This window comes from Suillus clintonianus, assembly GCF_016758775.1.
Source record: "Suillus clintonianus strain FC179 chromosome Unknown DEU56scaffold_83, whole genome shotgun sequence".
NCBI lineage: Eukaryota > Fungi > Basidiomycota > Agaricomycetes > Boletales > Suillaceae > Suillus > Suillus clintonianus.
In genome coordinates, this window is record NW_024539307.1 from 130,882 (window position 1) to 155,668 (window position 24,787).

Sequence of the window (24,787 nt, forward strand, 5' to 3'; positions counted from 1 at the left end):
AAGACCTTTAGAATTCAATAGAGTCAAACATCACTTGAACATGTTATAACGGTCATCGGGTGAAAGCAATTAGCACGCACTGATTCAGGACTGTCGCAAGCTGTCCCTACTTAGCGTGGATGGCCGCTAGCACTGGCTCACAAACTCGTCTGTGAACCACTCAAATCTCGCCTCAATTTTATCCACAAGTTGTTCGTCGCCTATATATGTAGTCTGGCTAAATTTATTTAATCCTTTTCGCTTGCTAAAGTAGAAGTCCAAGCTCTCAAGATCTCATAGATTCGTTATCCCCCATCAAACCGACTACGCCACTATCTTGCTTGTTGTCACGAAAGGAAAACAAAAAATATGCCAGGACCGTGGATTGAACACGGGACCTCCAGAAAACATTCGCACTTCAGTCTGTTGCTCTCCCAGCTGAGCTACCCCGGCTACGAATTCAATCACACACTCAACCAGTATGTGAACGTTCCATCCTATATAGGTGAACGCATAACTCAGTTCGGTGCAAGGTAGTTGCTACAACTACGTGGACATCCGTTGGCGAAGTTCCTTGAAGCCAGCTAAAACATTCTGCGAATCAGAGTGCCCACGGAAAGCGGGAGAACGGCCCCACTCCGGAAATATCAACATGATTCAGCAAGCAAATCTCTCGTAAGTACGTATCATGTGGTCAGATAGCGGACAGAATTGCATACTTCAATCCCCGTCACGTTCCCTAGCCACGTCGGCTTTTCGGGTAGATGCTGCTTGTTGAATGCTGCCTTAAATAAGTCGACATGTCTACCATGGCCTTCCCAGACTCTCTATCATACCCTCCTCCATTATAGCTATGACGGCTGTCCCCGCCCAATCGACTCGATGGATGAAATACTTCATGGATATCTATGGACAGGCAAAGCCGCCCGTCCTAGGCTCTTTCGCAGTGAAAGAGATAGAAGATAAAGCCCGGGAGGTCATGAAAGACCATCTTCGTGAGTGTTATCATCCCCTCAAGTCGCAACTCTTCATTTAGATGAGCGTCCTAGCGGCATACATGTACACATTTGGGAGTGCAGGGACGTGCTCGACAGACGCCGCAAATAGGCGTGCGTTCAACCGGTGGAAAATTGTCCCTGCAATGCTCAAGGACTGCACCAAAAGAAATGTCGAAGTGAGTATTTATGGGCGCTTGATACCCCTGTCTAATGTAGTACTGCGTCTGGTAGACAACAATCCTTGGAGAGAAATTCCACGCGCCTCTCTTCATTGCCCCCGTAGGTGTACAGGGTATCTTGCACGCAGACGGTGAACTCGCAACTGCAAGGGCCGCCGCTGCCTGTGGCATCCCTTACATCATGAGCTCAGCGTCATCCCGCTCAATCGAGGATATCGCAAAGGCAAACGGGCCAAATGGTCAGCGTTGGTATCAGCTCTACTGGTAAGCTTAATCTCGCACCACCATTCCACTTATCACAACTTGACTGTGAACACCTCAGGCCAGTCACAGACGAGATAACAATATCTCTTCTCAATCGTGCCAAAACTGCAGGCTTCACTGCGCTCGTCATCACGCTCGATACCATGCTCTTGGGTTGGCGTCCACACGACCTTGACACTGCCTATATACCATTCTACTACGGCGTCGGCATCCAAGTTGGCTTGTCCGACCCCGTGTTCATGAAGCGCTCCGGATACGAACCTGTGCACGAGACCACCAAGTTCCCATTCGAGCCAGAGAAGGTCAGAAACGCAGCGTTGAACGCAGGTGACGCGGACGCCCAGAAAGCAATGAAACTGGGGAAGGCGTGGCTCGGAGAAACCAATTCAGGCACTTTCAGGTCCTGGGATGACCTACAGTTTATCAAGGATCACTGGGATGGACCTATCATTCTGAAAGGGATTCAGCGGGTGTCCGTAAGTTCATTTTTTTTTTTAGTTCAATGACTTGTGATAACCCTCGCAACAGGATGCGGAGAAAGCTATCGAAATGGGCATTCACGGCATCATTGTGTCCAATCACGGTGGACGGCAAGTCGACGGTGCTATTGGCTCCTTGGATGCGTTATCCAAGGTCATGCGCTCGCCGAAGGTCCTCGCTGCGCAGACGAAAGGCGACCTGACGGTGCTCTTCGACTCTGGCATCCGCACAGGCAGTGATGTTATCAAGGCCATGGCAATGGGTGCACAAGGTGTCCTTAGTAAGTATCATGACTTTTTCTCCAGTGCCGCTTTTGTACTAAACAATTCTAGTTGCTCGTCCATACATGTATGGTCTTTCCATTGCCGGCCAGGCAGGAGTCGAGCAGATTTTGATGCAAACCGTGGCTGATATGCATATCACAATGGGTCTCTGCGGGTACAGTGATGTCAATGACCTCATTGGGAAGCGAGACGAGCTTCTCGAACCCGTGGATGATTGAACAGCAGATTGCATTGCATATTAACGCATCAATTCATTCATTTGCCCTAGAAGTGCTGTATTATTATGAACAACGTACTCCAAATGACATCTCGAAGGTTAACATTGCAGGAATGTAGGAAAACTCGTCCCGAAAGTTTGTCGTGACGCCTGGGCCTTTAGAAGCTGCGGTTTTCGCGCCGTGTTTCCGTAGGTTAGCGTTTTTGTGCATTGGCTAATCAGGCAGACCACATGAGCCTGGGCCGCTCTGCCGCGCCTGATGATAGAAATAATGTTTTTCTGGCGCGCTTGGTGGTACTAGGACTTCGCCGTCTCGGCAGCTGCAGAGTCCGGAATCGACGGTGCAGATACGATGCACATCTCAGGTGTGATTCTCCCTTGAGAAGCGCCATCAGAGTCGTTGTCGAAGGCAGCCGCAAGGGAATGAGCGACTATCTTATCGTCTTTGGCCCACGACTCGATGTGGACGACTGGCCTCCAGCTCATGGAGGTGGCACATCATAGAATGATTTCACGATGCATAAGTAGTCACACCCACCAGAACTAGTCAGTGCCAATGAACAGAAGCTAGTAGGCCCTGGCAAATCGGATGGCAGATTTACGATGCCGAAGTCGCCAGAAGTGAATGAAGGAGCAGGGAATGATTATTTACTGATAAGTTTATAGATCATTTATGTAAACGACGATTTCGCGAAGAGCAAAGACACTACACTCATCATACCCACCCTTTCCAAGCAGCTTCCCAACCCTCTACGAACCGCTCCTCGGCAAATGTAGTCACAGCCCACGTACGTGCCCGCTTCCTCATCGCTAACTCCTCCGATTTACTCATGCTCAACACCGTGTGCATGGCATTCGCGAAGCTCTGCGAATCCCGCGCATGGAATCCCGTTGCTTCACCGTCCAGAGGTACGACAATATCATGAAGTGGTCCACCGGAAGCATGCGTCACAGGAATGACCCCTGCAGCCTAGATATAGTCACAGGTAAGTCGCTATCGAACGGGAAAAAGGTAAAACAGGGAATTCGCACCATGAATTCAACGACGTTTATCCCGAAATGTTCGTCCACCATCGTGCTGAGCCCGATGGTGGCCATTGCGAGCCAGCCGAGCATCTCGGGGTAGCTTGCGTTGACGATGAACTGGACGTGAGGGGTAATCTTCAGTTCTTCTGCAAGATTTCTAAGGGATTGCACGCGTGCGTGATCGTCCGCGTTACGCGCGCCGCCCAGTAGGAAAAGTTTCGCAGAAGTGGAACCAGAAGAATAGGTTGGGTGATCGGCCAACAGCTGCGCAAATGCGCGAAGTTGTGCGGGGTGATCTTTTTCTGGCCTTTAAAAGCAAAAGCAACACTTGAGCTCCAGCAATAAATGAAAAATGTGATAAAATTTTACCTGAATTGAGCGATACTCAGTATGATTCTTTCCCTCTCGTCTAAAGAGAATTGTTCCATCTCGCGGGTATCGCATGGTGGGTAGACAATCTTGGCTTCTCGTTTCTTGTTTGCTGGTTCGGTGTGAAGTTCTCTCGACCTCTTAAAAGTAGTCGCAAAGAGACGAAGAAGGATGAGTGGGTTAAGGTAGTGCAGGGTGTTCATGACGGGGTCAGAGTGCGAGAGTATCGCATCGACATGGTTCTTTGTCCAGCTGGAGTTGGCCATGATGAAGGAAGGGCGGGAGAGTGCCAGGGAGTAGTGATACATTAGGAAACGATAATACCTGCGCGAGAAAGTGTTATCAGAAGTGCCATCACAATACCAGAGTTGCAAATAGAACTACAACAGGGACAAAATTCTAGATGGAGCAAGAATACGAAAGGTGGATGGTGGATGACTAGCACTTACCATATTTTTCCGTAGCTCAATACCAACGAGCCTGCGACATCTCCACGGTTGGTATGACCCGCCTTCCTGGCCTTCACCCGGGCCAGCATGTCCGTACTGATTGTTGGATAATGTACATATGCACCCATAGGTATGGAGCCCTTAGTAATCCATGCAACTACATGGAATGTGAAAGCGTAGCCCATGCTGTCTAGGCAGTATGAACATCGATTGCCCAACAGTATCTAAAACAAGTAGGCCCACCAATGTATAGGTCTGGGATGACTTGGGCCAAGGCTTCCCAAGCGAGGATCATGGACCCAAGACTCTGGCCAAGAAGTGTAAAGCGTGGCCAGGCGGCGTCCTCCACTAGGCGTCTCTTCTTGAGGAAGACGAAATGCAAAGAGTTCGGGTCAAGAGAGATATCAAAACGTGCTTCGACTTGAGCTATTATTTGTTCTTTGGTCGCGTCTACGTCTCCAGTATACACTAATGAGACGCAATTAGGATGGGCACGTTGGGTGGCTGCTATAGCAGTCCAGAGGACACGTTCCCCTCCTCCACCAGCATTGCTGCATAAGTTTCATGAGTCAAGCATCCCAGTCCTTGGCAGAAAATACATACCAGTAGGGATGGAAGAAACCGATAAATTTGGGGTTTGATGTGGCGGGGAGGCCAAGGTTCTTGATAATGGCCTGGCGAGCTTCTGCTGAGCGTCTAGCAAGTGCCTTTGTGTAAGCAGTAAAAATGATGACACCAAGGAGTCCTGATAGAAGAATGCACAGCAGAGCAATAGCATCCCTCATCGAGGTCATGCTCAAGTACTGTATGGTTTAAGACAAAAATCGGTAAGGCTCTGAGATCTGAGCCTTGAGGCTCGCCGACGGCAAGAGCCTTTGAAATACGTGTCCGCACCAAGTCCGCACTAAAGGATAATCAACACTGCCACTTCACTGCCACAAACATGACTAATGTCCCGTTTTGGTTGCCGCGGCACAAACCGCGGCAAAGACATCCCAACCGTCAACGGCACTCGCACATCACATGCATGGACGGCCATCAACGTTCATTGTTCAACCTGCATCAGCTGTCATCGATATTATTGGTGTATCGTGGCAGAACAATTCAAAGTTGGGTTCATCCAAACCACCAAGAAAGCGCCACCTCGTGTTTACCATGCAGGAACCGCAGTAGGCCCAAAGTCGACCCATATGAGTTGAGGTTCCACCTCAGATGGCCAGCGTCCACAGCAAAGGTGCGCTTGGGATATTTTCTTCTCTTTTATCTCATTCCGATGAATCCCGACCACATGACCACATGTAACAATATACGGTTCTCTGCGTTTTCTGCGAGATTCGCTTTTAGCTGCTGGCAGCGATGTTGCCCCTCGGATGAGCGACTTTCGCCTTTGACTCAGGAAAAGTACTAGATTCCCATGAAATGTGGGGGTGTAAAGTCTAAAGCTCTTAAATTTGGGTGGCAAAACCTTCCCAACTACCATATGCAACATGGTCCGGTTATGGCGGACGGGTACTTGTGTCCACTAATCGAGAATCCTTTCAGCGCTGGGGATGGGCGCTTCCTTAGTCTTCCTACCACTATCGACACTCACCCATATAAACCGTGACAGCACCTCCTTAGATCCTACTACTCCCTGTCTTGCACCTCCCCCTTCGTTCCCTTGCATCATTATCTAGCACACATCATTCATGGCTCCTTTTAAGACCCAACCTATCAAGTCACTCCCAGCAACCAGTATTCTTATTCGCAGTGATCCGAGTCAGTCTGGGTCCATGGATCGTCATACCATCATTGGTGTCGTCGTCATGGTCGGTGAGTTTGTGTTCCTCGAATCCTTTGGTAATGAATCGGGTAAAAGGGTTACCTGATCTTTCGCTTGTTTGTTTCCTTCCGATTGTTAGAGCCTTTGCGGCCATTGTCATAGCTTCCTCCTTTCACCTTGACACTTGTTTTTCATGATACTGACAACACGTCCGCGACAGCTATATTCCTTGGCCTCATTCTATCGCTCTCCGCTTTAGCATGGTTCCGACCTACCTCTCTGAGTTCATTCCGCGCAATCCCTGTCCGTGTAACTTCCGTGCCCACCTCTAACACAGCCACACCTGTGCACTCCACTGCGACTCCTGGACGTAGCATTTCCTCCTCCAGGAGGATATTTGGGACGTTCTCATTCTATTGGCACTGGTGGACACAAGCATCCCGCAGTGGCATTCCTCGGTCTACCATAAATGTTACACACCATGAATCAACTCTATCTCGTGTTGCCCAATCACCTGCCCGCGCCTCATTGGCGGGCAGAAGCACAGAGTTCAACACTCGCCCCAACACTCGCTCACCGAGCTTCGCCACTTTTGCGCCTAGTATCGACAATACTTTGGTTGACAGTGAAGCCGTGGAGCTTCATACATTAGGTGGCATTAAAACCCCTAGCACATCTTCATTAGCCGACAATGGGGACACCATTGACAACCAAGTCGTTGTGCTGCCCGCTGTGGTACCCATCGCCCACGAAGATGCGAGCCTGGTGCTTGAGGCCCCTGATCCATCTTGAATAATCTACCACCAAATCATATACGGTAGAAGCTCATATCACACTGGTTGACAAGGTAGAAAGAGGGCGCCAGGCTTTGCGATAACCCGAACCAAATCAACCCGAATTTCCGGGTTTCATGTCGTTACACACGCAGGGCAGTGGAGGACACTGGAGGTGGGGACAGAGGTGGGGGCGGTGTCGTGAGGAACCCGTGTTCTAGAATTTGGGGTCCATAATCGTACATATTCGCCTCAAATGCGCATGTAGAGTTTCGAGTGGAACATGCCAAACATCGCCACGTAATCTGTGCTCGACATGTGAAAACCTCCCGGTACTGCCTCGGTGTGTGCACTAGTGGAATCCTAGAAGGTTCTTAGAACACACACAGCACGCTACATGACAACCACAGGATGAGGTTTGACGACTGTACACGTTTCTTGACGTCGATTGCTCATGATTATACGATACCGCCAGTGGTGCGGCCGAAGTTCCTGTTATGGTTACTTTCAAGTGTGACGATTTCAAGAAGACTCGAAGTACTGACAGTTATGGCCAGTATATCGGAGGTACGAACAGAGCCAGCCAGCTGATATTTTGCTCACTAACTAGGACTTGGGCAATGGTCGCCAAGTACCATTAATGCTCTCCACCGGTGTCAACAAAGTACGAACGTTCGTCAATATCGGTATCGCAAGAAAACTCCGAGTACTCGAGCTTGCAAATGTGGGCGAGCACACGATCAGAACTTCGATGAGTATTGGAGTGAAGTACAGCCTGGCCTATTGCAGAGTCAGTGGAAGTTATGTGGAACAAGGCGATGTTGAGGGCATGAGAACGTCGATTTACTAATAGCATTAACTGGATGCCGATTGGCCACTTGCATCTGGGGCACTTGCCAGCAGTGGCTGTGTGCGAGCGCTTGACACGAACTCCATGTGGGGGGTCTGGCTGCAAATATCCTTCCACGAAGTGCTGCGGCCCTCGATTACGCTCGGATGTTCCTACAACACGATTGGACACATGTTTCCCAAATTACACTTCTTTGGGACGATCCCAGTTGGACTGTGCCCGAATCTTTCGGATGACATTGAGCACTGCATTAAAACTCATATCACGCGAAGAAATCATGGGCTGCGTCAATTTTGTCTCGGTCATCCTCTGGAGTTATATACCCATGTGGATCATTGGCGCGAGTTTACGCTCAAGACAACTTTCATTACCCAGACATACCAAGCACTATCGTAGATGTCACGGCCTTCCGTCCAACCAGCCCGCAATCTAGAAAAGCTACATCTCCAATTCATACATAACCATGTTCATGCAACTCACTCTACGGATGTCTCATCACTTTGCCCTGGTTCCGTGCCTCCCATCCGCGATCTTCTCCTTTTTGGCATAAGCTGGGGCTGGCCGTCCTTTCATCTCATCTTGTGGATTTGCAGATTCACTGTGATGGTTTCTGCAGCCACCGCTGCCGGGACGGATTCTGAACGAGCGACAGATTTGTCGCAGCTCCTCGGCGTGCTCGTCAACCTCCGGACACCGGCAATCGAGACAAAGCTTATAACTTTTACAACAGGAAAGCGCTTCTGAATTCAGGACTAAAAGTAGCACGATGGTCCAGAGCGGTTGATTCTGGGCCGGAATACATGGTATGACCAGTGTCGTCAGCCAAGGTTTTGAACACCCCGGTGGTCTACGGGTAAACGGCAAGTCAGGCCGGTGATCACTAGTGTTACCAGTGATGGCATCGGTTGTTCCAACTCGGAAACCTCCAAATATTACTTGAACGTTACACAACACTGTAATGCAGCTATCGTCCCCTCACTTGCTCCTCGCCGTGCTACACGTTGTGCTCGTTCTCCACTCTACAATCCCTGTCTTTGTCCGTCACTGCATGTTCTCAAGATATCGGAAAAACAAGGGCCATAATAACGCTGGATCACAACTTGCAAGACATACAAGAGCTTACAAGGCATCGTAAGAGCTCTTTCAACGCAACGCCGCCCTTATAGGTGCCTTTCAATTACCCCTTGAAATGTATTGCAGTTAACGTTGTCGTAAGTTTGCTAACTTTTTTCCGACATGAAAAGAAGCGTGTATGGTCCCTAGGAACGTTAGACAAGAATGGCTATATCTTAGTGGTTGCTGACTCGTTTTACCTGCTCAGTCACGGTGGAACGGCTAAAGAACCATCAGAGAGCTGAATCTGCGGACTCTTCGATAGGAACACCTTGAAAGTGGAGGTGACGAACCCCAATCAACATCGTCTTCTTTAGTGACATCGTGTATCCTTGCAGCTTCAAAGGGAATGTCTGGAAGACGGCCAGGTCTGCGGGTGACGGATTGTTCTTCTCTTGTGCATGACACGCAGAGCGCTCAAATGAAATCTTTGTAAGTGTCGGATGCAGTTACATTGACCAACTGCGGAGTCCGGTGTTCGTTTCCACGCGTTCCACCTGAGCTCCGTGTAGCTGCTTACAACGCTTCTGCTTTCCACCTACAATTCGCAAGAGTCGACAAAAGGGTGTTGAGGCCGATCATATCGGGGCGGCAGAAGGAGATACTTGATGCATGATCCCCACGCAGGATATATGTAAAGACATTTATGTGCGCTTGCTAAAAACCAGTGGAAGACAACGAAAGTAAGGTAACCACTCCAAAGAACTGGAGGCAACCACGATGTAGTGGCACATATACGGTATCTGCATTAATGTCTATCAGCTTGAGGGGGGTATGCGCAACAAAGAAAGAGCACGAGATGAGACAAGAACCGGAGGATGTTTGTTCGCACGGTTGCTGCACCTGGTATTGCAGTATTAGTATCGGGAGCAGGAGTGGGAGCAGCAGCAGCAGCAAGAGGTGCCGTGGAAGTCGAGGTGGCGGCAGGCTGAGATTGCGATGACGACGACTGAGCTTGGCCTTGTAGTTGGGCCTGGGTTTTTTTTTTCGGCCGCGGAGCAGTATATAGCGTCTACACAGAAATCATCGAACCCCACTTATTGGAAGTGCACCCAAACAAAGACGTACCTTTTTGTCCCGCACCGCAGCAACCTCGACGACACGAGGGCCGCTGTGAGAGAAGATAGACCGCCTTGGGCGTTGCTGAAGTTCGGTTGCTTGATTAATGTTGGAGGGAGAGCGGCGAAAGAGCGTTGAAAGGCGGCCGAGGAGCGTATTCCTCGAAGAGTGTGCGAGAGGGCGGCGGTGGGCAGAGGAATGATATTGTTTATTGTATGCTGTGGAGGACTGAGATCAAGATGTCAGAATATGAACTGATTTAGAAACGCTGACGACACACATAAACACTGGGTTGTCCAACATCAAAAAAGTCTGGTGGTAGTTCATCGTCCTGGGCCTGAGTGGCATCGGTATAAAATGCTGATGTTACAGTGATAGAAAAGGTCATGAAATATACCACTTACGTCTATCAACTCTATGACCTGCGAAGAAGATATTAGCATCTTCACCGAAGAGCCATGGGGTTTAAACTCACGTCAGGAACGGGCAGTAGTAGGTCTTCAAGGCCAGCTTCTTTGAGGATAGCGTGAATGTCCCATGTGTACACATTTCCGTTGTGGCAACCAGTGACTAGCAATTTTCCATCAGCAGAAAGGGCAGCTGCGGACTCCACATTATTACTATAGCTAGCTATAGCTTCATGCTGGATCCGGAGGGGTGGTCCGATCTGGAGATTCGTGTCGAGATTCCATAGACGCGCTGTTTTATCAAATGATGCACTTGCAAGGAGGCGGTTGTTGGGAGACAAGGAGATGACGTCAACAATGTTTGCGTGACCCTCAAGAATGGCAATCTGCTCCCAAGTGGCTGTGTCGAAAATCCTGATCGGGCCATATGAACCAGAGATAAGCTTCTTTTCATCCCACGTCCAGGTCAAGCTGTGCACTATGGAATCGTGTTTGAGTGTGGTGATGAGCTTGCCCGTCTTGCTATCCCAGATTTTGACTGCATCTTCTTTGTCTCCACCTGTCGCGATTTTTTCGTTATTGGGCGAGTACATCACCGCGTTCACCCACTTATGCCCGGTTTCGATTGTCAGGACAGTTTCACCGCTCTTGACATCCCATACTCTTGCTGTCCCATCCCAGGATCCACTCGCTACTCGCTGACTATCTGCGCTCCAATACAATGCACGCACAAGACTGCTGTGTCCCGTCCATTTGGCGATGACCTTCCTCGTTTCGACGTTCCATAACCTCACTGTCCCGTCGCTGCTTCCGCTTGCAACTGTCTTGTCGTTTGGAGACAATGACATGGACCACACTCCTACCTTTTCATCTCGCCAGTCCTCACCTATCTGCGCACCGCTCTCTAGGTCCCATAGTCGGAGTGAGCCGTCCAACGAACATGTGATTATGCGTCGTCCGCTGGGTAGATGGACAACACCTCTGATCAAGTTTGTATGGCCTCGCATCGCCCGGAGTGGCGTGATTGCTGGCGCCTCGCTGGTGGATGATGAAATGGACAGCGCTGGGGATTCCATAATGCAGATTGGGGACTATCGATGCAAGAGAAGTCTGCTGAGATGTTTGAACCAGACCTGGTTATGAGACGGCAATGATTGCTGGTGAGGTCCAGGGGCTTACTTCTTTTACGTTAGCCCTTGTCAGAAAGAAGCCATTGCTCACGAGACAACCTACTTACAGGAATCTAGTCTTCACCCTAGAAGACAGTTTTGGGACTGTATGCAGGACTCGCTGCGCTGTTATTCGAGACTGTGCAAGAGATCTTGGTGTGTATGGGTCGAAGTCGCTGTAGTAAGCAAGTGGTCAGCTTTAACCTCCAGAAGAGCCTACAGTATCACTCACGAGAAGCACTGTTCAGACGAACACAGTGCTCAAATCACCCAGCGATCAATGGATGTCTAGTTGAGATAAGAGGAAGTTGAGCGCCTGTTCGTTCAAGCCGTCTTTTAAGGTGCGTCCCATGCGTCATCCTCGTGTTCGCTTCGCGGCTTCATTGCTGTGTAGATGAAGCGCTCAGGTCTGACCGGCGCTATGTGCATCTTGTACGTAAGGGAACTAATGCTGGCGACGAAGTTTGGTGAGTGTCGCATTTCCTCTCTGCTTCCCTCAATGCTGTATCCTGAAGCCCGCCTTCGGCGTAGCAGCGCACTCAAACACATCCAATCATGAACTTAGAAATGTTTTGGTGGAGTTTGTTTACAGTGATATTCTTACACGTCGTGTTTCTCTCGCTTTGAGATGGTGACTGTCCAAGCAGAGGCACGACAAATAATTTGACGAGCTATGGTCAATCAGAGGAATACACTAGTAACCCTTCTATCGTGAATTCGAAGGTCAACTTACCTTTTATCAGGCGAAGCTTGTTTAATCCAATCGAACATGGTTCCAGAGTTCATGTTGAAGAAGACACTTACGCTAATTGAAGAGCACTGCTTGCGGCTAGACTGCCTCCCTTGCGCATACCTGCCGATCCCTTTCACCCATATGACCGACCTCCTTCATTCACTGCTGATTTAGATTTGATGGCTTTAGTAGCACTTTGGCGTGCCCATGAGACAAAGCGTGCGTTTGTCATTGTTCGAACCCACTGAAGATGGCGAGCGCAGGATTCTAATCCCAACACATACTCCACATCGGCCCTTGTTGGTCACATACTCTACATCACATCCGAGAATACAGACATGTCTTCTTTGACCAAACATATATTACAAGACAGTACGCAACTCATCCATAAGTCTTGAATGAATATGAGAACGGGCAGAGATACTGCAAGGGAAGATCGCAGGACAGCTGAAGAAACGAAACCGTTAGCGACGGGAGGATAGAATGACATGGGAAAACCAAGCACCGAACCACTCCCGGAATGAACTTGGGGGTGAAGTCGATTAATTTGCCCCGGTCATCGAAGATATATCCACTGTAGCCAGCATGGTCACAATGGCAGACCACACAGAGGCATCGGCAGTAGACCGGCCTGATCAAAGTCTGTTTGTCACCGAATCTTATATGGGATTAAGAAAAACTCAACACACCTGGACATATACGCCGGCCAAGGCCAGAAATATACTTAGGGATCCGCACGGGTACGGGTACAGGTCAGATTTCTGCAGAAAGTCTGGGAATCCGAATTTCCGGCAGTCCGGGTCCGGCGGTCTACGGGTCTGTCCGGGTCCAACCACCTACGCCCGGCTCTGTCCGTCTAGCTAATGTCCATAGACTCAGCCAGTAGTGTCATATTATAGTCGACTGATAATCAAGATCGAACACTTAATACTCAGGCATTGACACTCGACTCAAGACACTGAGCATGGGAACTTTCCACGACTTACTGCAGCACCTCGAGAGCCAGCCTGATGTTATTAGCTGGAACTCTATTAGCACCCTTTTTTGTTTCATTAGTATCGCGAGCCGTCTCAAAGAGGACATAATCCTCGTACAACCAGCTCAAGCCTCCACCTCTGAGCCCCCACCTGTGTTATCCCCCGCCTTCAACACTTTCCTTGCTGCAGCATGCTCTATCTCACCAGCACAGGCTAACAATGCATGGGCACTCTTACAAGATGTCATATGGCATGGTGCCATTGACAAGGATCTCAGTTCAGTGTGGGCGAACGATGCACCACGGAGGGGATTTGGTACGTTCACTCACTTTCTCACTTGTTCTTGACTGATGTCACCTCTAGCTGAGTACCTCCTTTACCCACCAACCCAATACTGCACCCAGCCTGACTGCCCCGTCGAATCAAAGCCATGACTCTAAAGAAGGCCAAGCAACAAAATGTTGTCCTGTTCACCCTTGCACATGGGCCATGTGCTGCACGATCTGTACACCTTTACTGCCCAGGTAGCGACTACAATTCACACTCTAACTTTTCTTCCTCAATCTGTCTTCTTCTAGACTGTCAGATTGATTACCGCCACAACTATACTGTGTGTGGTGGTATTCGGACCTACTACGACGAACAGCCCAAGACCATCCAGGTCACGGATCATGTCTTCATGGAGAAAGATGTAGTTGAGCTCTTCAAGACGGCTATGGATGTCTCGTGGTAATTATTTTATTAGCTTAGATGAATCTATTGAGACTGATGTGGGATATTGCATACAAGGACTTCAGCAACAAATTGCGCACAACTATACAATATGTGCCTCTCACAGGGAAAATGTGCACCAGCCGGTTATCTTGTCAAATTCGAGATTACTGGTGACCACGTTTGGGATGCGTTCGTAATCACTACACTGCTCGAAGACTGCAAGCGCCGCATGCGTTCCCTCACTGTCCCTCAGACTGGCAACCAGCGGGACCGGTTCACGCAAGCGATGATAGATAGGAATCGCCGCATTCAATTGTACGGCTTCGAAGATGTCCGTCGGCACTACTGTAATAGGTGTACTCGAATGTATGCCAATGACCAAGGTGTTAGTGAGTGCTGTATAGTAACATTGATGTTGTGTAGCTAACCTACTACTATGTATTTTTAGCCACACACAAGGTCTCTGTCGTGGTTGTCGATGGCGTAACTGTCGGTCACCCGTGCTGTGCAGTCCGCAACTGCCACACTCCACTATCGAACAACCACCACCGATTCTGTCAAGCTCATTCTAGCTACAATGGCACATGCTCCATCATCGGCTGCAACCTACCTGTTGTCCCTGGCCGCCGTACATGCTCAACACCAGATCATAAACATGTCGAGGGAACCTATGAGTTGCGTGGGCAGTCTCGGTTTCAGCTCCAGGACCGTCTTGCTCGTGCTAGAGTTGCTCACCCTAATGACGCTATCAGTCAGGATGTCGAGATCTCAACGCTACACCCACCAGATGCCGAAGAAGAATACGAGCTCAATGAGACGGGTACCTTAGCACTACCTGTTGTTGATGGTGCCAGTGGTGACCCGACTCCTGCTGTCAACATTGGTCATGGCCAGCCCACAAGGCGAAGACTGAAAGCAATGTTTGGTCGCCGAAGAACACACAATGAACAACTGATGGTTGCACCATGTGGTATGATCATTGCACACCAGACTTTCTTCGGGGCAGAGGGAGTGGCAAGCGTTGTGGTATGTAGAAGTCATCGTTCCCTTGGGTTTGATCTTAAAAATATCTTACTGCCTCCCTTCTAGCAATTTATCAAGAATGTATATGCAGGTAACGACTCGATGAAGCCCGACCACATCTTCTTCGATAACAACTGCACTCTTTCAAAAATGGTGAAGGATGACCCATTCTTCGAGGGCATCGGCTTGTCAGTGGACGTGTTTCACTTTAACTGCAAACACTCAGAGAGCGACACCTATTGCCAGGCGAATTGCAACCCTGTAGACTATCCAGAGCTGCTAGGAGACAATGGGAAGGGCTGGCGATTTAACTCCTCTGTCGCTGAGCAGACTAATGGTTGGTTTGGTGGCTACCATTCTATTTGCCGTGAAATGTTGGCACGTAAATTCAATTTTTTCTGCGATGAACTCATCCTTAGAAGGAATTGACGGACAAAGCATAGGTTGAGGGAGGAAGGGCACAACCCACGAACATGGCCAACAAAAGCCTGAATATAGATAGTCCTACAGTAATAGATAGTGTACTCCTCAATTGTTTAACGTTTAATGTTCGCCGCGCCGCAATGACATAGCCATGTCCACACAGCCATCCTGCAAATGTCTATGCCTGCCCAGCTGATGGAAGTAGGCCGCGGAAGATCAGTTTATCGATGGGAAGAGGAAGACTTGATGGCAGCTCGTCACCACTATACTTTGGAAGTGGGATAGGCGTAAATGCGTCATGGGGAATTAGGGAAAATAGATAGTTCAGTAGGCTGATGGTGGAACCATATGTGAGCACAGCACCCGTCAAAGGAACTATATAACGCTCGTTGTCAGTGCCATATACAGGGAGATACGAGCTGAAATTTAAAAAGCCATCAAGCATGGGTGCTCGGGTTCGCCTCCAAGAGGCGTGTCGGACCAGGGATAGAAGCTAAGAGTGTAAATAAAATAAAAACTTACTTGGTGAGGCGTGAAACGAGGCGAGGGGTTGCACGTAAGACTTGTGTGTCGTGCAGAAAGGGAGCAAAGGAGAAACTAGAGTCAAACGGGAGACAAACGGACAACAATTTTTTGTTTCGACTTGGCCTGCTTGACGAGGTTGACATATGTACCAGCGGAAGTGATGAATCTGGCAACGTTCAGTCAACGGTGAATTTCAAGGAAGAGAAAGACATACTTCTTAATGTGGGCGACGCCCAGTTCGCCGTCTGTACACACGCTCCAGTCCAGCGATAAAGATAAAGGTAAATTACAGCATCAAAGAAATGTAAGCGTACCTAAGAGATCTCCCCCAGACGCGCCCCAGGCCTGAACAAGGCCAACAGATCATTATTGACGTTGGCAACCTGACCAGGCGCATATGAAAGATGTATACGGAAAAATCAGGTCACTACACAGTTAGGGTTACTAGTATTGTATTAGCACCTACCACGCTTCCAATAAACATCACGTGCACCGTGTTGGACTTGCGTCTGCTTGAATTTCGATCCTCTCCAGGTAAGGTGTCTTCATGAATTCGGTTTGTGCATGGGGATGGCCAGGGCGTCCAGAGTTGCTCTGAACCCTGGTCAGTAACCATTGCATCAGCAAACCTTGGCCAGGGTGTCCAGAGTTGCTCTGAACCCTGTGCCGCCCAGCAATTCAGTCATGGCACCTTATATTATATCTTCTACCACTAGTACTCCTACCTCTCGTCTCTACTACAGGCACCACAGGACTTCCTTCAAGGTCGCCCCGCGAACGCGGTTCAATCTGCCTATCACCAGCCTCAGCAAGGTGCAAGGTTACCCCCCACAACCGTTGGTTCCAAGCCCAACGGGACTTGCCTATGGTGCACACGTCCCTCACCTCCCCATCACTTAGCCCAGCCTCCATCCTCATCGTTTTGCTTCATCGTTCCATCATGTCCGGTAGCGCCGCGTCCATCAATGTCGACTCAAGGAACACCCCCGATGTCATCTTCAGTTTCCACGTCTCGGTCGAACTCTTGGTTGTCATTTGGCAGTGGGCGCTTGTCGGTATCGGACATTACGTCTCCCGAAGCGCTTGTCTACGCTCGATCACTCTGCTGTTTCCACCATCGTCCACGCCATTTGCGGGTTCACGTGTCATCTTCCAGCGTATGCGCAACTACTCTATCTACGCTTGCGCTGTGACCATTCGTATCGTTGTCCGTTTCGCTATCCTTGCCTTCGCGTTCAAGTTCGACTTCCCTCCGTTCATGGTCCTGATCATTGCCCTGCTGAATGATGGCACCATTATGACGCTTTCAGTCGACCGTGTCTTACCCTCGATGACACCTGATTCTTGGGACCTCGCTGAGATCTTCTCGTACGCTGTTGCCTATGGTATTTACCTGACTGCCTCGACGTAAGCAATAATTTATCCACAACATCATGGATTTGCTCACCCGTGAATCTGTAGAACATTGTTTGGTTTGCCCCTCTCGACTGGATTAAATTCGCAATGAAGGCCACCGTCATCAAGAGACTTCGCGAATGTCACGCGCAGGCACAGGCAGCACAAGCAGAACAAGCCATCACTGGCGTCCCCATCACTCGCACCCAGTCTCGCGCTGCTTCGATACACGAGTCATTGTACTCGAACCGTGTGTCGTTCATTCGCCACGCTGCTCGCAAAGTTGGCTTCGGCTCCAAGGCTACGATGAAGCCCGAGGAGCTCCAGCGTTTCAGCAGTATTCAAGCACAGCGTACGGGTGCGACACTTGCTCGCAATCCCAGTCGCACCGCTGCTGCATAGACTTCGTGAGTTGTAGAATGGGAATGCGTGTCTCGAGATAATCCGCAGCAAAGCAAATCACATGGAACGATGTGACGGTGTGCGACAGGGGATTGCACACATTGCTTCCCATACACAACAGCAATCTGATTTGCTGGAACAACGAGTCAGTCTATAAGTCTATCTAGTTTCTCTGCTTGTTGAACACTTCACTTCAGACGTTTGTATTGCTCTACTCAACGTTGGAGACGTTCCATTCACAGTGCCTGGGGATCCTCGATCTTCTGAAGGCACGTGGGAGAGTCTGCCCTGAGTCGCCATTCACGTTCTAGCCCTGCCAGTCGAATCTTTGGCAAGGGAGATCGTGAGGGACATTGGCCGACTCGTGGTCTTCTATCGTTGCGCCACCTTCGCTTCTTGGATCGTCTAGCACGCCACTAGCCAAGTGTATTGAAGGTACACTGTTCTAACCCTAACCCTAATACAGCTACTTATATTATACATAGATCAAATCAACCGAACTCTATCCTGGACGCCTTGTGCCTCCGCAGCAATGAGCAGCAATTCAACGGAGGTGTCTTCGAGGTCTACGAAGGTAACAACATGTCCCCCATCGGTGTCTAAGGCCCGGAGCTTCAACCTGCAAAGCTCGACCATGATTCGCTCTCAAATTGCTCTATGTAGTACCTGCTTGTACATCTGTAAAGGCCCTAGTCTAGGGTTGAGTTATGCTGCAATCCTATGTCTCGTGCACTTGCGAGAGCTTCAACTGCAGGCACAACCCAGACGGTAGCGGACAAAAGCTTCAAACGACATTCGTGTCACATGACCGTTACAGTCACTCACACTGATCAAGATAACGACTGAACCTGCCCCTTCGCCACGACCACTACTACATATACTACAAACTACTACGACTACTATGTACACCTGCCATTTCGGTATGTGGCCTACGGGCTTAGATCATGCATGTGAGTATATGTTTATACAAAAATTTCTCGGGTACTGACCAATGTATAACCAGCATGCATAATTCAACTAATCTCTTCTATTCTACATCTAGACACCGCCTGTAAGTGTGTTTTGTAGTGCCCACGAGTCATATATGCTTACTGGCGTGATGTTTGACTGATTTATTCTGCTCTTAAATCAGGTACCATCTGTAAGTGTCTCTTTATGTGCCCACTGGATGTATATGCTCATTATCCACCACTTTGAAGGTTATATACCTACAATGAGTCCTCCCCCCACCTCTGAATCGTGGAAGGCGACTCTTGATGCCCGTCTCGCCCAACCAAGACCGGGTTTTTTGCATTCGTGCGATGACTGCCATGAAGAGGTTCCCTGGGCGAGGTGTAAGAGCAATAAGAAAGGTAACAAGGGCCACTGGTATGCGATGGTAAGCCTTCACCTCCATAATCTATTTTGAAGCTGACCATGCTGATAGTGCAAGAAGGTCGCAGGGGAACAGCAAACCCAATGTACCTTTTTCCGCTGGGCCTCAGGCTCAAGTGGCTCACAAATGCCATCCGAGTCACCTGAGATTCCTCAAGAGTCTCCGCAGCTGCACCCCATTGCAATGCCTGCAACTTTGAGTGACACAACACTCCTCTTCATATGTGCTGCACTGGTGTGCGGGAGGAAGCCACATAAGCTCTGTGACAATAAAGCTTGTCGCAAGCACTGCAGTATGCTTGGTGGCTGCTCTGTCAAGGACCACGGTCCCGCAGCTGTGTTGGATCCATATTTGGAGCTTTGAGGGCGTCCTTTTACCGCACCTTCACCTTCACCCACACCTGCACCCGCTCCTGAACACTCTTCTCCTATCGCTCTGCCTACTACCACTATCCCTTCGTCACCCCCAGCCCCTGATGTATCACAACCACCGGTCAACAAAGGTAAAGCTCGAGCAGTTGAAGTGGCCCTTCCCTCAAGAATCATCGCTGGTCCCATCGCTGGTCCTTCACAATCCAAGCCAAGCAAGGCCTCAGGGCCCCGCTATGCGACCCAGATTCCGGCCTTGTTTACCCAACAGAACGCAATCGAGGAGTCCATACAGGAGGAAGAGCGGCAAAGAGACCGCGAACGTCTTCAAGCTGCACAGCGTGCAAAGAACAACATCATTATCTATGCATGGATTAAGGTAAGGGTGCCTTTACTGAATGCTACAGTTGTTGACACCATTTAGGATGGCACCGAGCCCATTATCTATGAGTTTCAAGAGGGATTCACGTTCCCGAATTTTTTTTTCAGTCACGACATGCTGCGCAAACTCGAAATCCTTTCTGAGGACACAGTGCAGGTGCCACCCGTCCAGCGATACAATCGTGTCCTTGACACCTGGATGCGCTTCGATGTAGGTCACATGGTGACCTTGCATGACCGCGATGGCGGCGCACTTCTTGTCAAGAACGCCTGTGTAAAGGACTGCATAGATCTTGGACGCCACATTCAGAAACTCACCCATCCCAGCAGCCCTAATATTGTGAAGGCTCTTCCTGCCAAGCGCAAGTACATGCGCGCTGCATCACATGTGAAGAGCTCTTGTCCACCATCCCCATCAATTACGCACAACAATGTTGGTCCAGTGCCCACTATCCGTGATTCTCAACACTCTCCTCATGAACCATCCTGGTCACTTTCTGCTATTGATGATGACAGTGACAATGATGTTGGCCCAGTCCCCACTATCCACCATTCCCAGCAAAATCGCGGTGGATCTGTGCTCTCGCTTACAGACAGCGAGGGTGCTAGGACGAAAGCCCAGCTCAATCGCAGTGCTTCCATTCTCTCTCTCACAGACAGTGAGGAGGTGACAACAGCAACTGCACGTCCCCTGAAGCAGCATGCCTCCCCTTCAGATTCCCTGTCCCCTCGTCCTCTTTTGCGCCTTCGACGACATCCATCTGCCGAGTTGTTCCAATTTTCTTCCAACTCCGAGACCAGTACCCAGTCTCGCTCTTCATCACCAGTCTCAATTCGATTCGCAGGCCCAATCATTAAGGAAGAAAGTTCTGGGAGCTTGCTTTCACGTGGGACTTCGAAGGCTGATGCTATTGAGGTGGAGAAGGTCGCAATCTGGCCTGTGGACTTCTATGTCATTGACATCGCTAATGGATTCAACTTATGCAAGAAAGCAGCCGACTCACGACGCAAAGTGTCTCAGGTTTTTATCAACCACTTTGGCGTGCCCTTCAAAGCTTCTACATATTACGACAACAGGAAGGTGTGGGACCTGGAGGTGAACCGAGCGCTTCGTGAGCGCTTTACCAATTATGGTCGCACAGAGAAAGGACGCTGGACCGCCTTCATGAAGAAGGCGCAGCGGCCTGCCAAGTAGGGCTTTTCAATCCTTTTTTCTATGTGTTACACTTTGTTCAAGTTCGTTCGATTTGTTTGTCTACTACATTACCTACTACACACTATATTTCAACTTACTTAGACTTGTACTAGCTCATACCTATGTTGATATCCGGACAGACCCGGACAGACCCGGACAGACCTGGACGGACGGTTGGACGGTCGGACCCGCAAATTCGAATTCACAGATGCCCTCGATTTCTGAGACCCGTGCTCTAACCCGTACCCCTGGTGTACCCGTGCCTTCCTAAAATGGTAATTTGTTTAATGTTCAGTTGTGCAAAGTACTGACACTTCTTCGTACATACACTTGATATATGTTACTCGACCTTCTGGCCACTGGCTCCCTTCGTGTCAACACGGTGATGTCACAACGAGTTCGGGAGACATTCTAGGGTAATGCTACACAACGTCCAGCTATTCATGCCCGTCAAATACCGCCGGGCTTTTTCGATGGTGTCCAGGTGAGTCATCTGCTTTTGTTGACCAGGTCTTGTTCTTATCTTTGTGCTCTCAGTCCTTCGCAGCGCACGGTACCCATCACAATACCCCCACACATGACCCCCACTGCCCTGCCTTTTCTTTGAATCCACAAACACTATTCAGTGGTTTTTCATCGCTGTTCCGCCACTCTCACTCCGAGACTGATGGAGCAACCGAACTCCAGCAACGTCCAAGGCGGACTATCTTCTCTCGTGGACCTCGCATTGTCGATGTTCCTACAGTACAGGACAGAAAGGTGAGTATTTCTTCGTATGCGTCTCCCATCGCCATTGTAAATTATTTATTTGCAGCCATTGGCTGTTGCTCCATGGCCGCGGCCGCAGCAGCAAAGCCAGTTGCACGGCCAGCCCCAGGCGTCATCATCACAAACTCAACCTGCCACCACCTCGACTTCCACGACATTCCCTGCACCAGGTACTCATGCTACCACATCTAGTGTAGCAGCTGCGCAGTCACCACCCATCCCATGGTGGGCTCGTCTCGTACTTTTCCTCTGTTGTGCAGCTCCCTCACATGCCAATGGGCATTAATCCTGCGACATGTTGACCAAATTATATCGTTGCTTCCATGTGGTTGTCTTGTAGTCTCATCCCTTCAGGTAATTGTACAGAATTCACCCTCAGACGAGCAAGATCCATGTCTCCGTCCATTGTTAATGGTCTGATGATCAAGGAGTCATAGAGCACCATCCCGTAAGTGTGAACGCATCTTCAGATGCCCTCCGAAGGCAGACACTTATTGCTGTCTTTTTTTCAGTCATCGCTATACGTTGCTACTCTCCCAAGATAGCTGGCTCAGATACCAGCGCCGACCATGTCTCCCTCCACCAGTAAGACGTCAGCGATCACGCTACGCCAGATGATGCGAGGCCACCTACTGCGTCGTAGTCGCAATCAGCTCACATCTACCCAGTGATGAGGCTCGATCCAAGCGTGGTATCTTGATGCTCAATACCCCATCGAGCACGGTATCGTCACAAACTGGGATGACATGGAGAAGATCTGGCACCACACTTTCTACAACGAGCTTCGAGTAGCCCTGGCACGAATGTGAACACACCAATGACAACACCAGCCTCTATGCCATCGGGCATATGGCCAACCCGCGGGTAAACCCCACACGGGTGTGGGTATGGGTGCGGGTATGGGCTCTGGTACCCGGGGGTTTACCCGTGCGGATCCCTAAATATACTGTGCAGGGTCATCACTGGTCAACACGCCGTCGACGCCAATGAACCTCTCTGGTATAAAATGAGATGCTTTGGGGTACCGCGTTTCATCCCGTGTAATACACCTGCAATCAAGTCAGTATCACGAAAATTGGGGAGAATATATCGGACCATGTGTTGTACACGATTAGTGCGCCTGATGTACAACATTACAAATGATGTGTTCATCGGACAAAGAGAGCGGACCTTGTGGAATGAAGTAACCATTGGATATGTCTGCACTCAACGCAGAATGAGGCACTCCTGTATGAGCGTGTTCAGCAAAGGTGAGATCACTCAGTAAGGAGGATTACCAAGAGGTACAGTGGGATGCCATCGGAAAGTCTCCCGCAGAACTGCATCAATGTAGGGTAGTGATGGTCTGTCCTCGAATGTTGGTAGCCGATCTCTTCCAATCACTGAGTTGATTTCCGCTTGTGTGCGTCTCTGAACATCTGGATATAACACCATGGCGAGAGCAAAAACCATCAAACTTGAAGTTGTCTGCGAAGGGGTCAAGAAGCAGACAAGTAGTTGTGACATCTACTTACTGACTCGTATGAGGCTATATAGCGTGTATATGTCAAGAGACATCGCTTGCAAAAGAAAGTTACTGACCCACAATAGCAGTAGTAGCTGCTTTCTTCAGAGCAGTCTCGAACGTCGGTTTGGATGCCTCATCTTTTTTCTCCATCCGTTGCAAATTTTCTGCAACCATTGAAAATTGAGAGCTGTTGGCCTTGGCAAGCATTGAATCAATGTCTGGAACCAAGAGAAAGATAGATACCCACCATGTTCTGCTGCACATATTGAAACAGCACATTGACCATTTCGCTGACGCGCTCTGTCGAAGCTCGAGCATCACGTTTGATAAAGGAACCCCAGCACCAGTCAGGTAACTTCAATACTGAGTTCCACAACGTTGCAATAAAATGTTAGCTTTGCCTCACCAAAGAGAGTTGAGCTCACGGAAGGGGAAGGCTTTAAGCAGCGCTGCTCTCTCTGGGGTCAACAAGGTCAAGCCCGGAATCAGTGCATTTATCACGATCTGCACCAGAGAATCATCACGAGCACTGGCCTCGTAGTCATATACAGTCGATATCGCAACAGATGACGAAAATCTGTGAACAGGTTAATGATCGTTCAATACGAAAATTACATTCGCTGACATTGCGAAGTGAGAATGATAGTGTTGAGGTTCATCTATTAGATTGACGACCAACTCGCAAGCCCGCCTGATCTGCATTGGGCGAAACTTTACTGCAGAATCGGGACGGAAATTTTGGTGGAAGAGTCGTCGGCAAAGACGCCATTCGTCACCATAACCTATGAACGAAAAGTTGACCGACCAGCCATAACTGCATGCACCTCAGACTGCTTAAATCGAGGAATAATGGGAGAACGCACGGCTGGAGTGTGGCTAAGTATGGTCGATCAGAGTAAATCCGAGAACGCTTGTCCAATAAGTCTTCTGCAATGTGCTGAGAATTGATCACGACCACTTCCTGGTCTAGAATCTGCACGAAGATCAAGTCCCCTGATAAAATGGTTTGCAACACATATGCACTGTACTATCTGTCCACGTACCATAGGCAGCACGCCAGTCGGTATAAGTCAACCAAGGTTCCTTAGTGTCAATAGATAAGACATTCCCTATCAGCGGGAGCGGCACTGGGCCAGGCGGAAGAGTATGCTTTTTCTGTCGGCTCTCGATGAACCGTCTCAAGGCAAAAATGGCAACAAAGGAAAAAGGAATGCCGGCCAGGATAGCAAGGGGACAATCAACTGAAGGGACCACGAACCGAGCAGTGCTTGAGCAGACTGTACAATTCAAGGGTTCTTATACCTTCTCTCGTTGAACCCACCTTAAGACATGCATAAGACGGTTCAGGCGATTCTGAGGTCTGTCGTCACTCAGTGGTCTCCTCATTGTGTGAATCGAGTAACTCAAGTAACTTATGGGGTGGAAAAGGGAAGGGAAGGAACTCAATGATTTCTCGATCTGAGTCTGGTGCGGCGGATGACTTTGACTGATCGGGTAAGGAAGGATATGATAATGGAAGGAAAAGATGTACGTTCGGGCAGGAGCGCGCACAATGCCGTGCAACAACGGCCGGGGTTGCCACCTCGTGCTTGATCATATCACGATCCATTCGATGGGCCCCAT

The 24,787-nt window shown here is 49.4% G+C and overlaps 6 protein-coding genes and 1 non-coding gene across 7 annotated transcripts; 4 read left to right on the forward strand and 3 right to left on the reverse strand.

The window, feature by feature from the left end:
* Window positions 1–349: 349 nt before the first annotated feature.
* DEU56DRAFT_t92 lies at window positions 350–432 on the reverse strand. Its single transcript has one exon. It is a non-coding gene; the product is annotated as a tRNA-Phe (tRNA).
* DEU56DRAFT_823940 (FMN-dependent alpha-hydroxy acid dehydrogenase) lies at window positions 411–2,525 on the forward strand. Its single transcript, XM_041354231.1, has 7 exons — window positions 411–458; window positions 517–974; window positions 1,029–1,153; window positions 1,209–1,420; window positions 1,479–1,896; window positions 1,949–2,180; window positions 2,233–2,525. The coding sequence occupies exons 2-7, from the start codon at window positions 833–835 to the stop codon at window positions 2,400–2,402; spliced, it is 1,299 nt and encodes a 432-aa protein (XP_041204769.1). The 5' UTR covers window positions 411–458; window positions 517–832; the 3' UTR covers window positions 2,403–2,525.
* Window positions 2,526–3,023: 498 nt separating this feature from the next.
* DEU56DRAFT_823942 (glycosyltransferase family 4 protein) lies at window positions 3,024–5,136 on the reverse strand. Its single transcript, XM_041354232.1, has 6 exons — window positions 4,849–5,136; window positions 4,489–4,796; window positions 4,246–4,435; window positions 3,797–4,120; window positions 3,434–3,734; window positions 3,024–3,371 (listed from the first exon to the last, which is right to left on the reverse strand). The coding sequence occupies exons 1-6, from the start codon at window positions 5,037–5,039 to the stop codon at window positions 3,117–3,119; spliced, it is 1,569 nt and encodes a 522-aa protein (XP_041204770.1). The 5' UTR covers window positions 5,040–5,136; the 3' UTR covers window positions 3,024–3,116.
* Window positions 5,137–5,933: 797 nt separating this feature from the next.
* DEU56DRAFT_759119 (uncharacterized protein) lies at window positions 5,934–7,630 on the forward strand (the record flags this gene model as incomplete). Its single annotated transcript, XM_041350288.1, has 6 exons — window positions 5,934–6,057; window positions 6,228–6,772; window positions 6,936–6,967; window positions 7,049–7,123; window positions 7,256–7,347; window positions 7,413–7,630. 6 exons carry the CDS (start codon window positions 5,934–5,936, stop codon window positions 7,628–7,630), a joined length of 1,086 nt encoding a protein of 361 aa, XP_041204771.1.
* A 5,392-nt stretch (window positions 7,631–13,022) lies between these two features.
* Window positions 13,023–17,646, forward strand: DEU56DRAFT_961136 (uncharacterized protein). The gene is made up of 7 exons (XM_041359332.1): window positions 13,023–13,403; window positions 13,667–13,817; window positions 13,878–14,191; window positions 14,251–14,828; window positions 14,892–15,162; window positions 16,517–17,148; window positions 17,235–17,646. Exons 1-7 carry the CDS (start codon window positions 13,076–13,078, stop codon window positions 17,568–17,570), a joined length of 2,610 nt encoding a protein of 869 aa, XP_041204772.1. The 5' UTR covers window positions 13,023–13,075; the 3' UTR covers window positions 17,571–17,646.
* A 1,137-nt stretch (window positions 17,647–18,783) lies between these two features.
* Window positions 18,784–20,889, forward strand: DEU56DRAFT_916320 (uncharacterized protein; the record flags this gene model as incomplete). Its single annotated transcript, XM_041357847.1, has 4 exons — window positions 18,784–18,948; window positions 18,997–19,237; window positions 19,310–19,692; window positions 19,738–20,889. 4 exons carry the CDS (start codon window positions 18,784–18,786, stop codon window positions 20,887–20,889), a joined length of 1,941 nt encoding a protein of 646 aa, XP_041204773.1.
* Window positions 20,890–22,594: 1,705 nt separating this feature from the next.
* DEU56DRAFT_961142 (cytochrome P450) lies at window positions 22,595–24,550 on the reverse strand (the record flags this gene model as incomplete). Its single annotated transcript, XM_041359333.1, has 12 exons — window positions 22,595–22,706; window positions 22,753–22,777; window positions 22,828–22,884; window positions 22,935–23,124; window positions 23,172–23,185; window positions 23,239–23,359; window positions 23,412–23,527; window positions 23,590–23,741; window positions 23,790–23,978; window positions 24,028–24,157; window positions 24,208–24,341; window positions 24,486–24,550. 12 exons carry the CDS (start codon window positions 24,548–24,550, stop codon window positions 22,595–22,597), a joined length of 1,305 nt encoding a protein of 434 aa, XP_041204774.1.
* Between the last annotated feature and the right edge of the window lie 237 nt (window positions 24,551–24,787).

Excerpts from the sequence above, each read along its gene's own strand:
- DEU56DRAFT_823940 (XM_041354231.1), top strand. The coding sequence starts at position 833 with ATGACGGCTGTCCCCGCCCAATCGACTCGATGGATGAAATACTTCATG. Across the intron at positions 1,421-1,478 it reads CGTTGGTATCAGCTCTACTG|GCCAGTCACAGACGAGATAA; the intron begins GTAAGCTTAATC and ends TGAACACCTCAG. Across the intron at positions 2,181-2,232 it reads GGGTGCACAAGGTGTCCTTA|TTGCTCGTCCATACATGTAT; the intron begins GTAAGTATCATG and ends AAACAATTCTAG.
- DEU56DRAFT_823942 (XM_041354232.1), bottom strand. The coding sequence starts at position 5,039 with ATGACCTCGATGAGGGATGCTATTGCTCTGCTGTGCATTCTTCTATCA. Across the intron at positions 4,121-4,245 it reads TTGAGCTACGGAAAAATATG|GTATTATCGTTTCCTAATGT; the intron begins GTAAGTGCTAGT and ends TTTCTCGCGCAG. Across the intron at positions 3,735-3,796 it reads CTGAGTATCGCTCAATTCAG|GCCAGAAAAAGATCACCCCG; the intron begins GTAAAATTTTAT and ends TTGCTTTTAAAG.
- DEU56DRAFT_961136 (XM_041359332.1), top strand. The coding sequence starts at position 13,076 with ATGGGAACTTTCCACGACTTACTGCAGCACCTCGAGAGCCAGCCTGAT. Across the intron at positions 14,829-14,891 it reads AGGGAGTGGCAAGCGTTGTG|CAATTTATCAAGAATGTATA; the intron begins GTATGTAGAAGT and ends CCTCCCTTCTAG. Across the intron at positions 15,163-16,516 it reads TGTCGCTGAGCAGACTAATG|GCACCACAGGACTTCCTTCA; the intron begins GTTGGTTTGGTG and ends TCTCTACTACAG.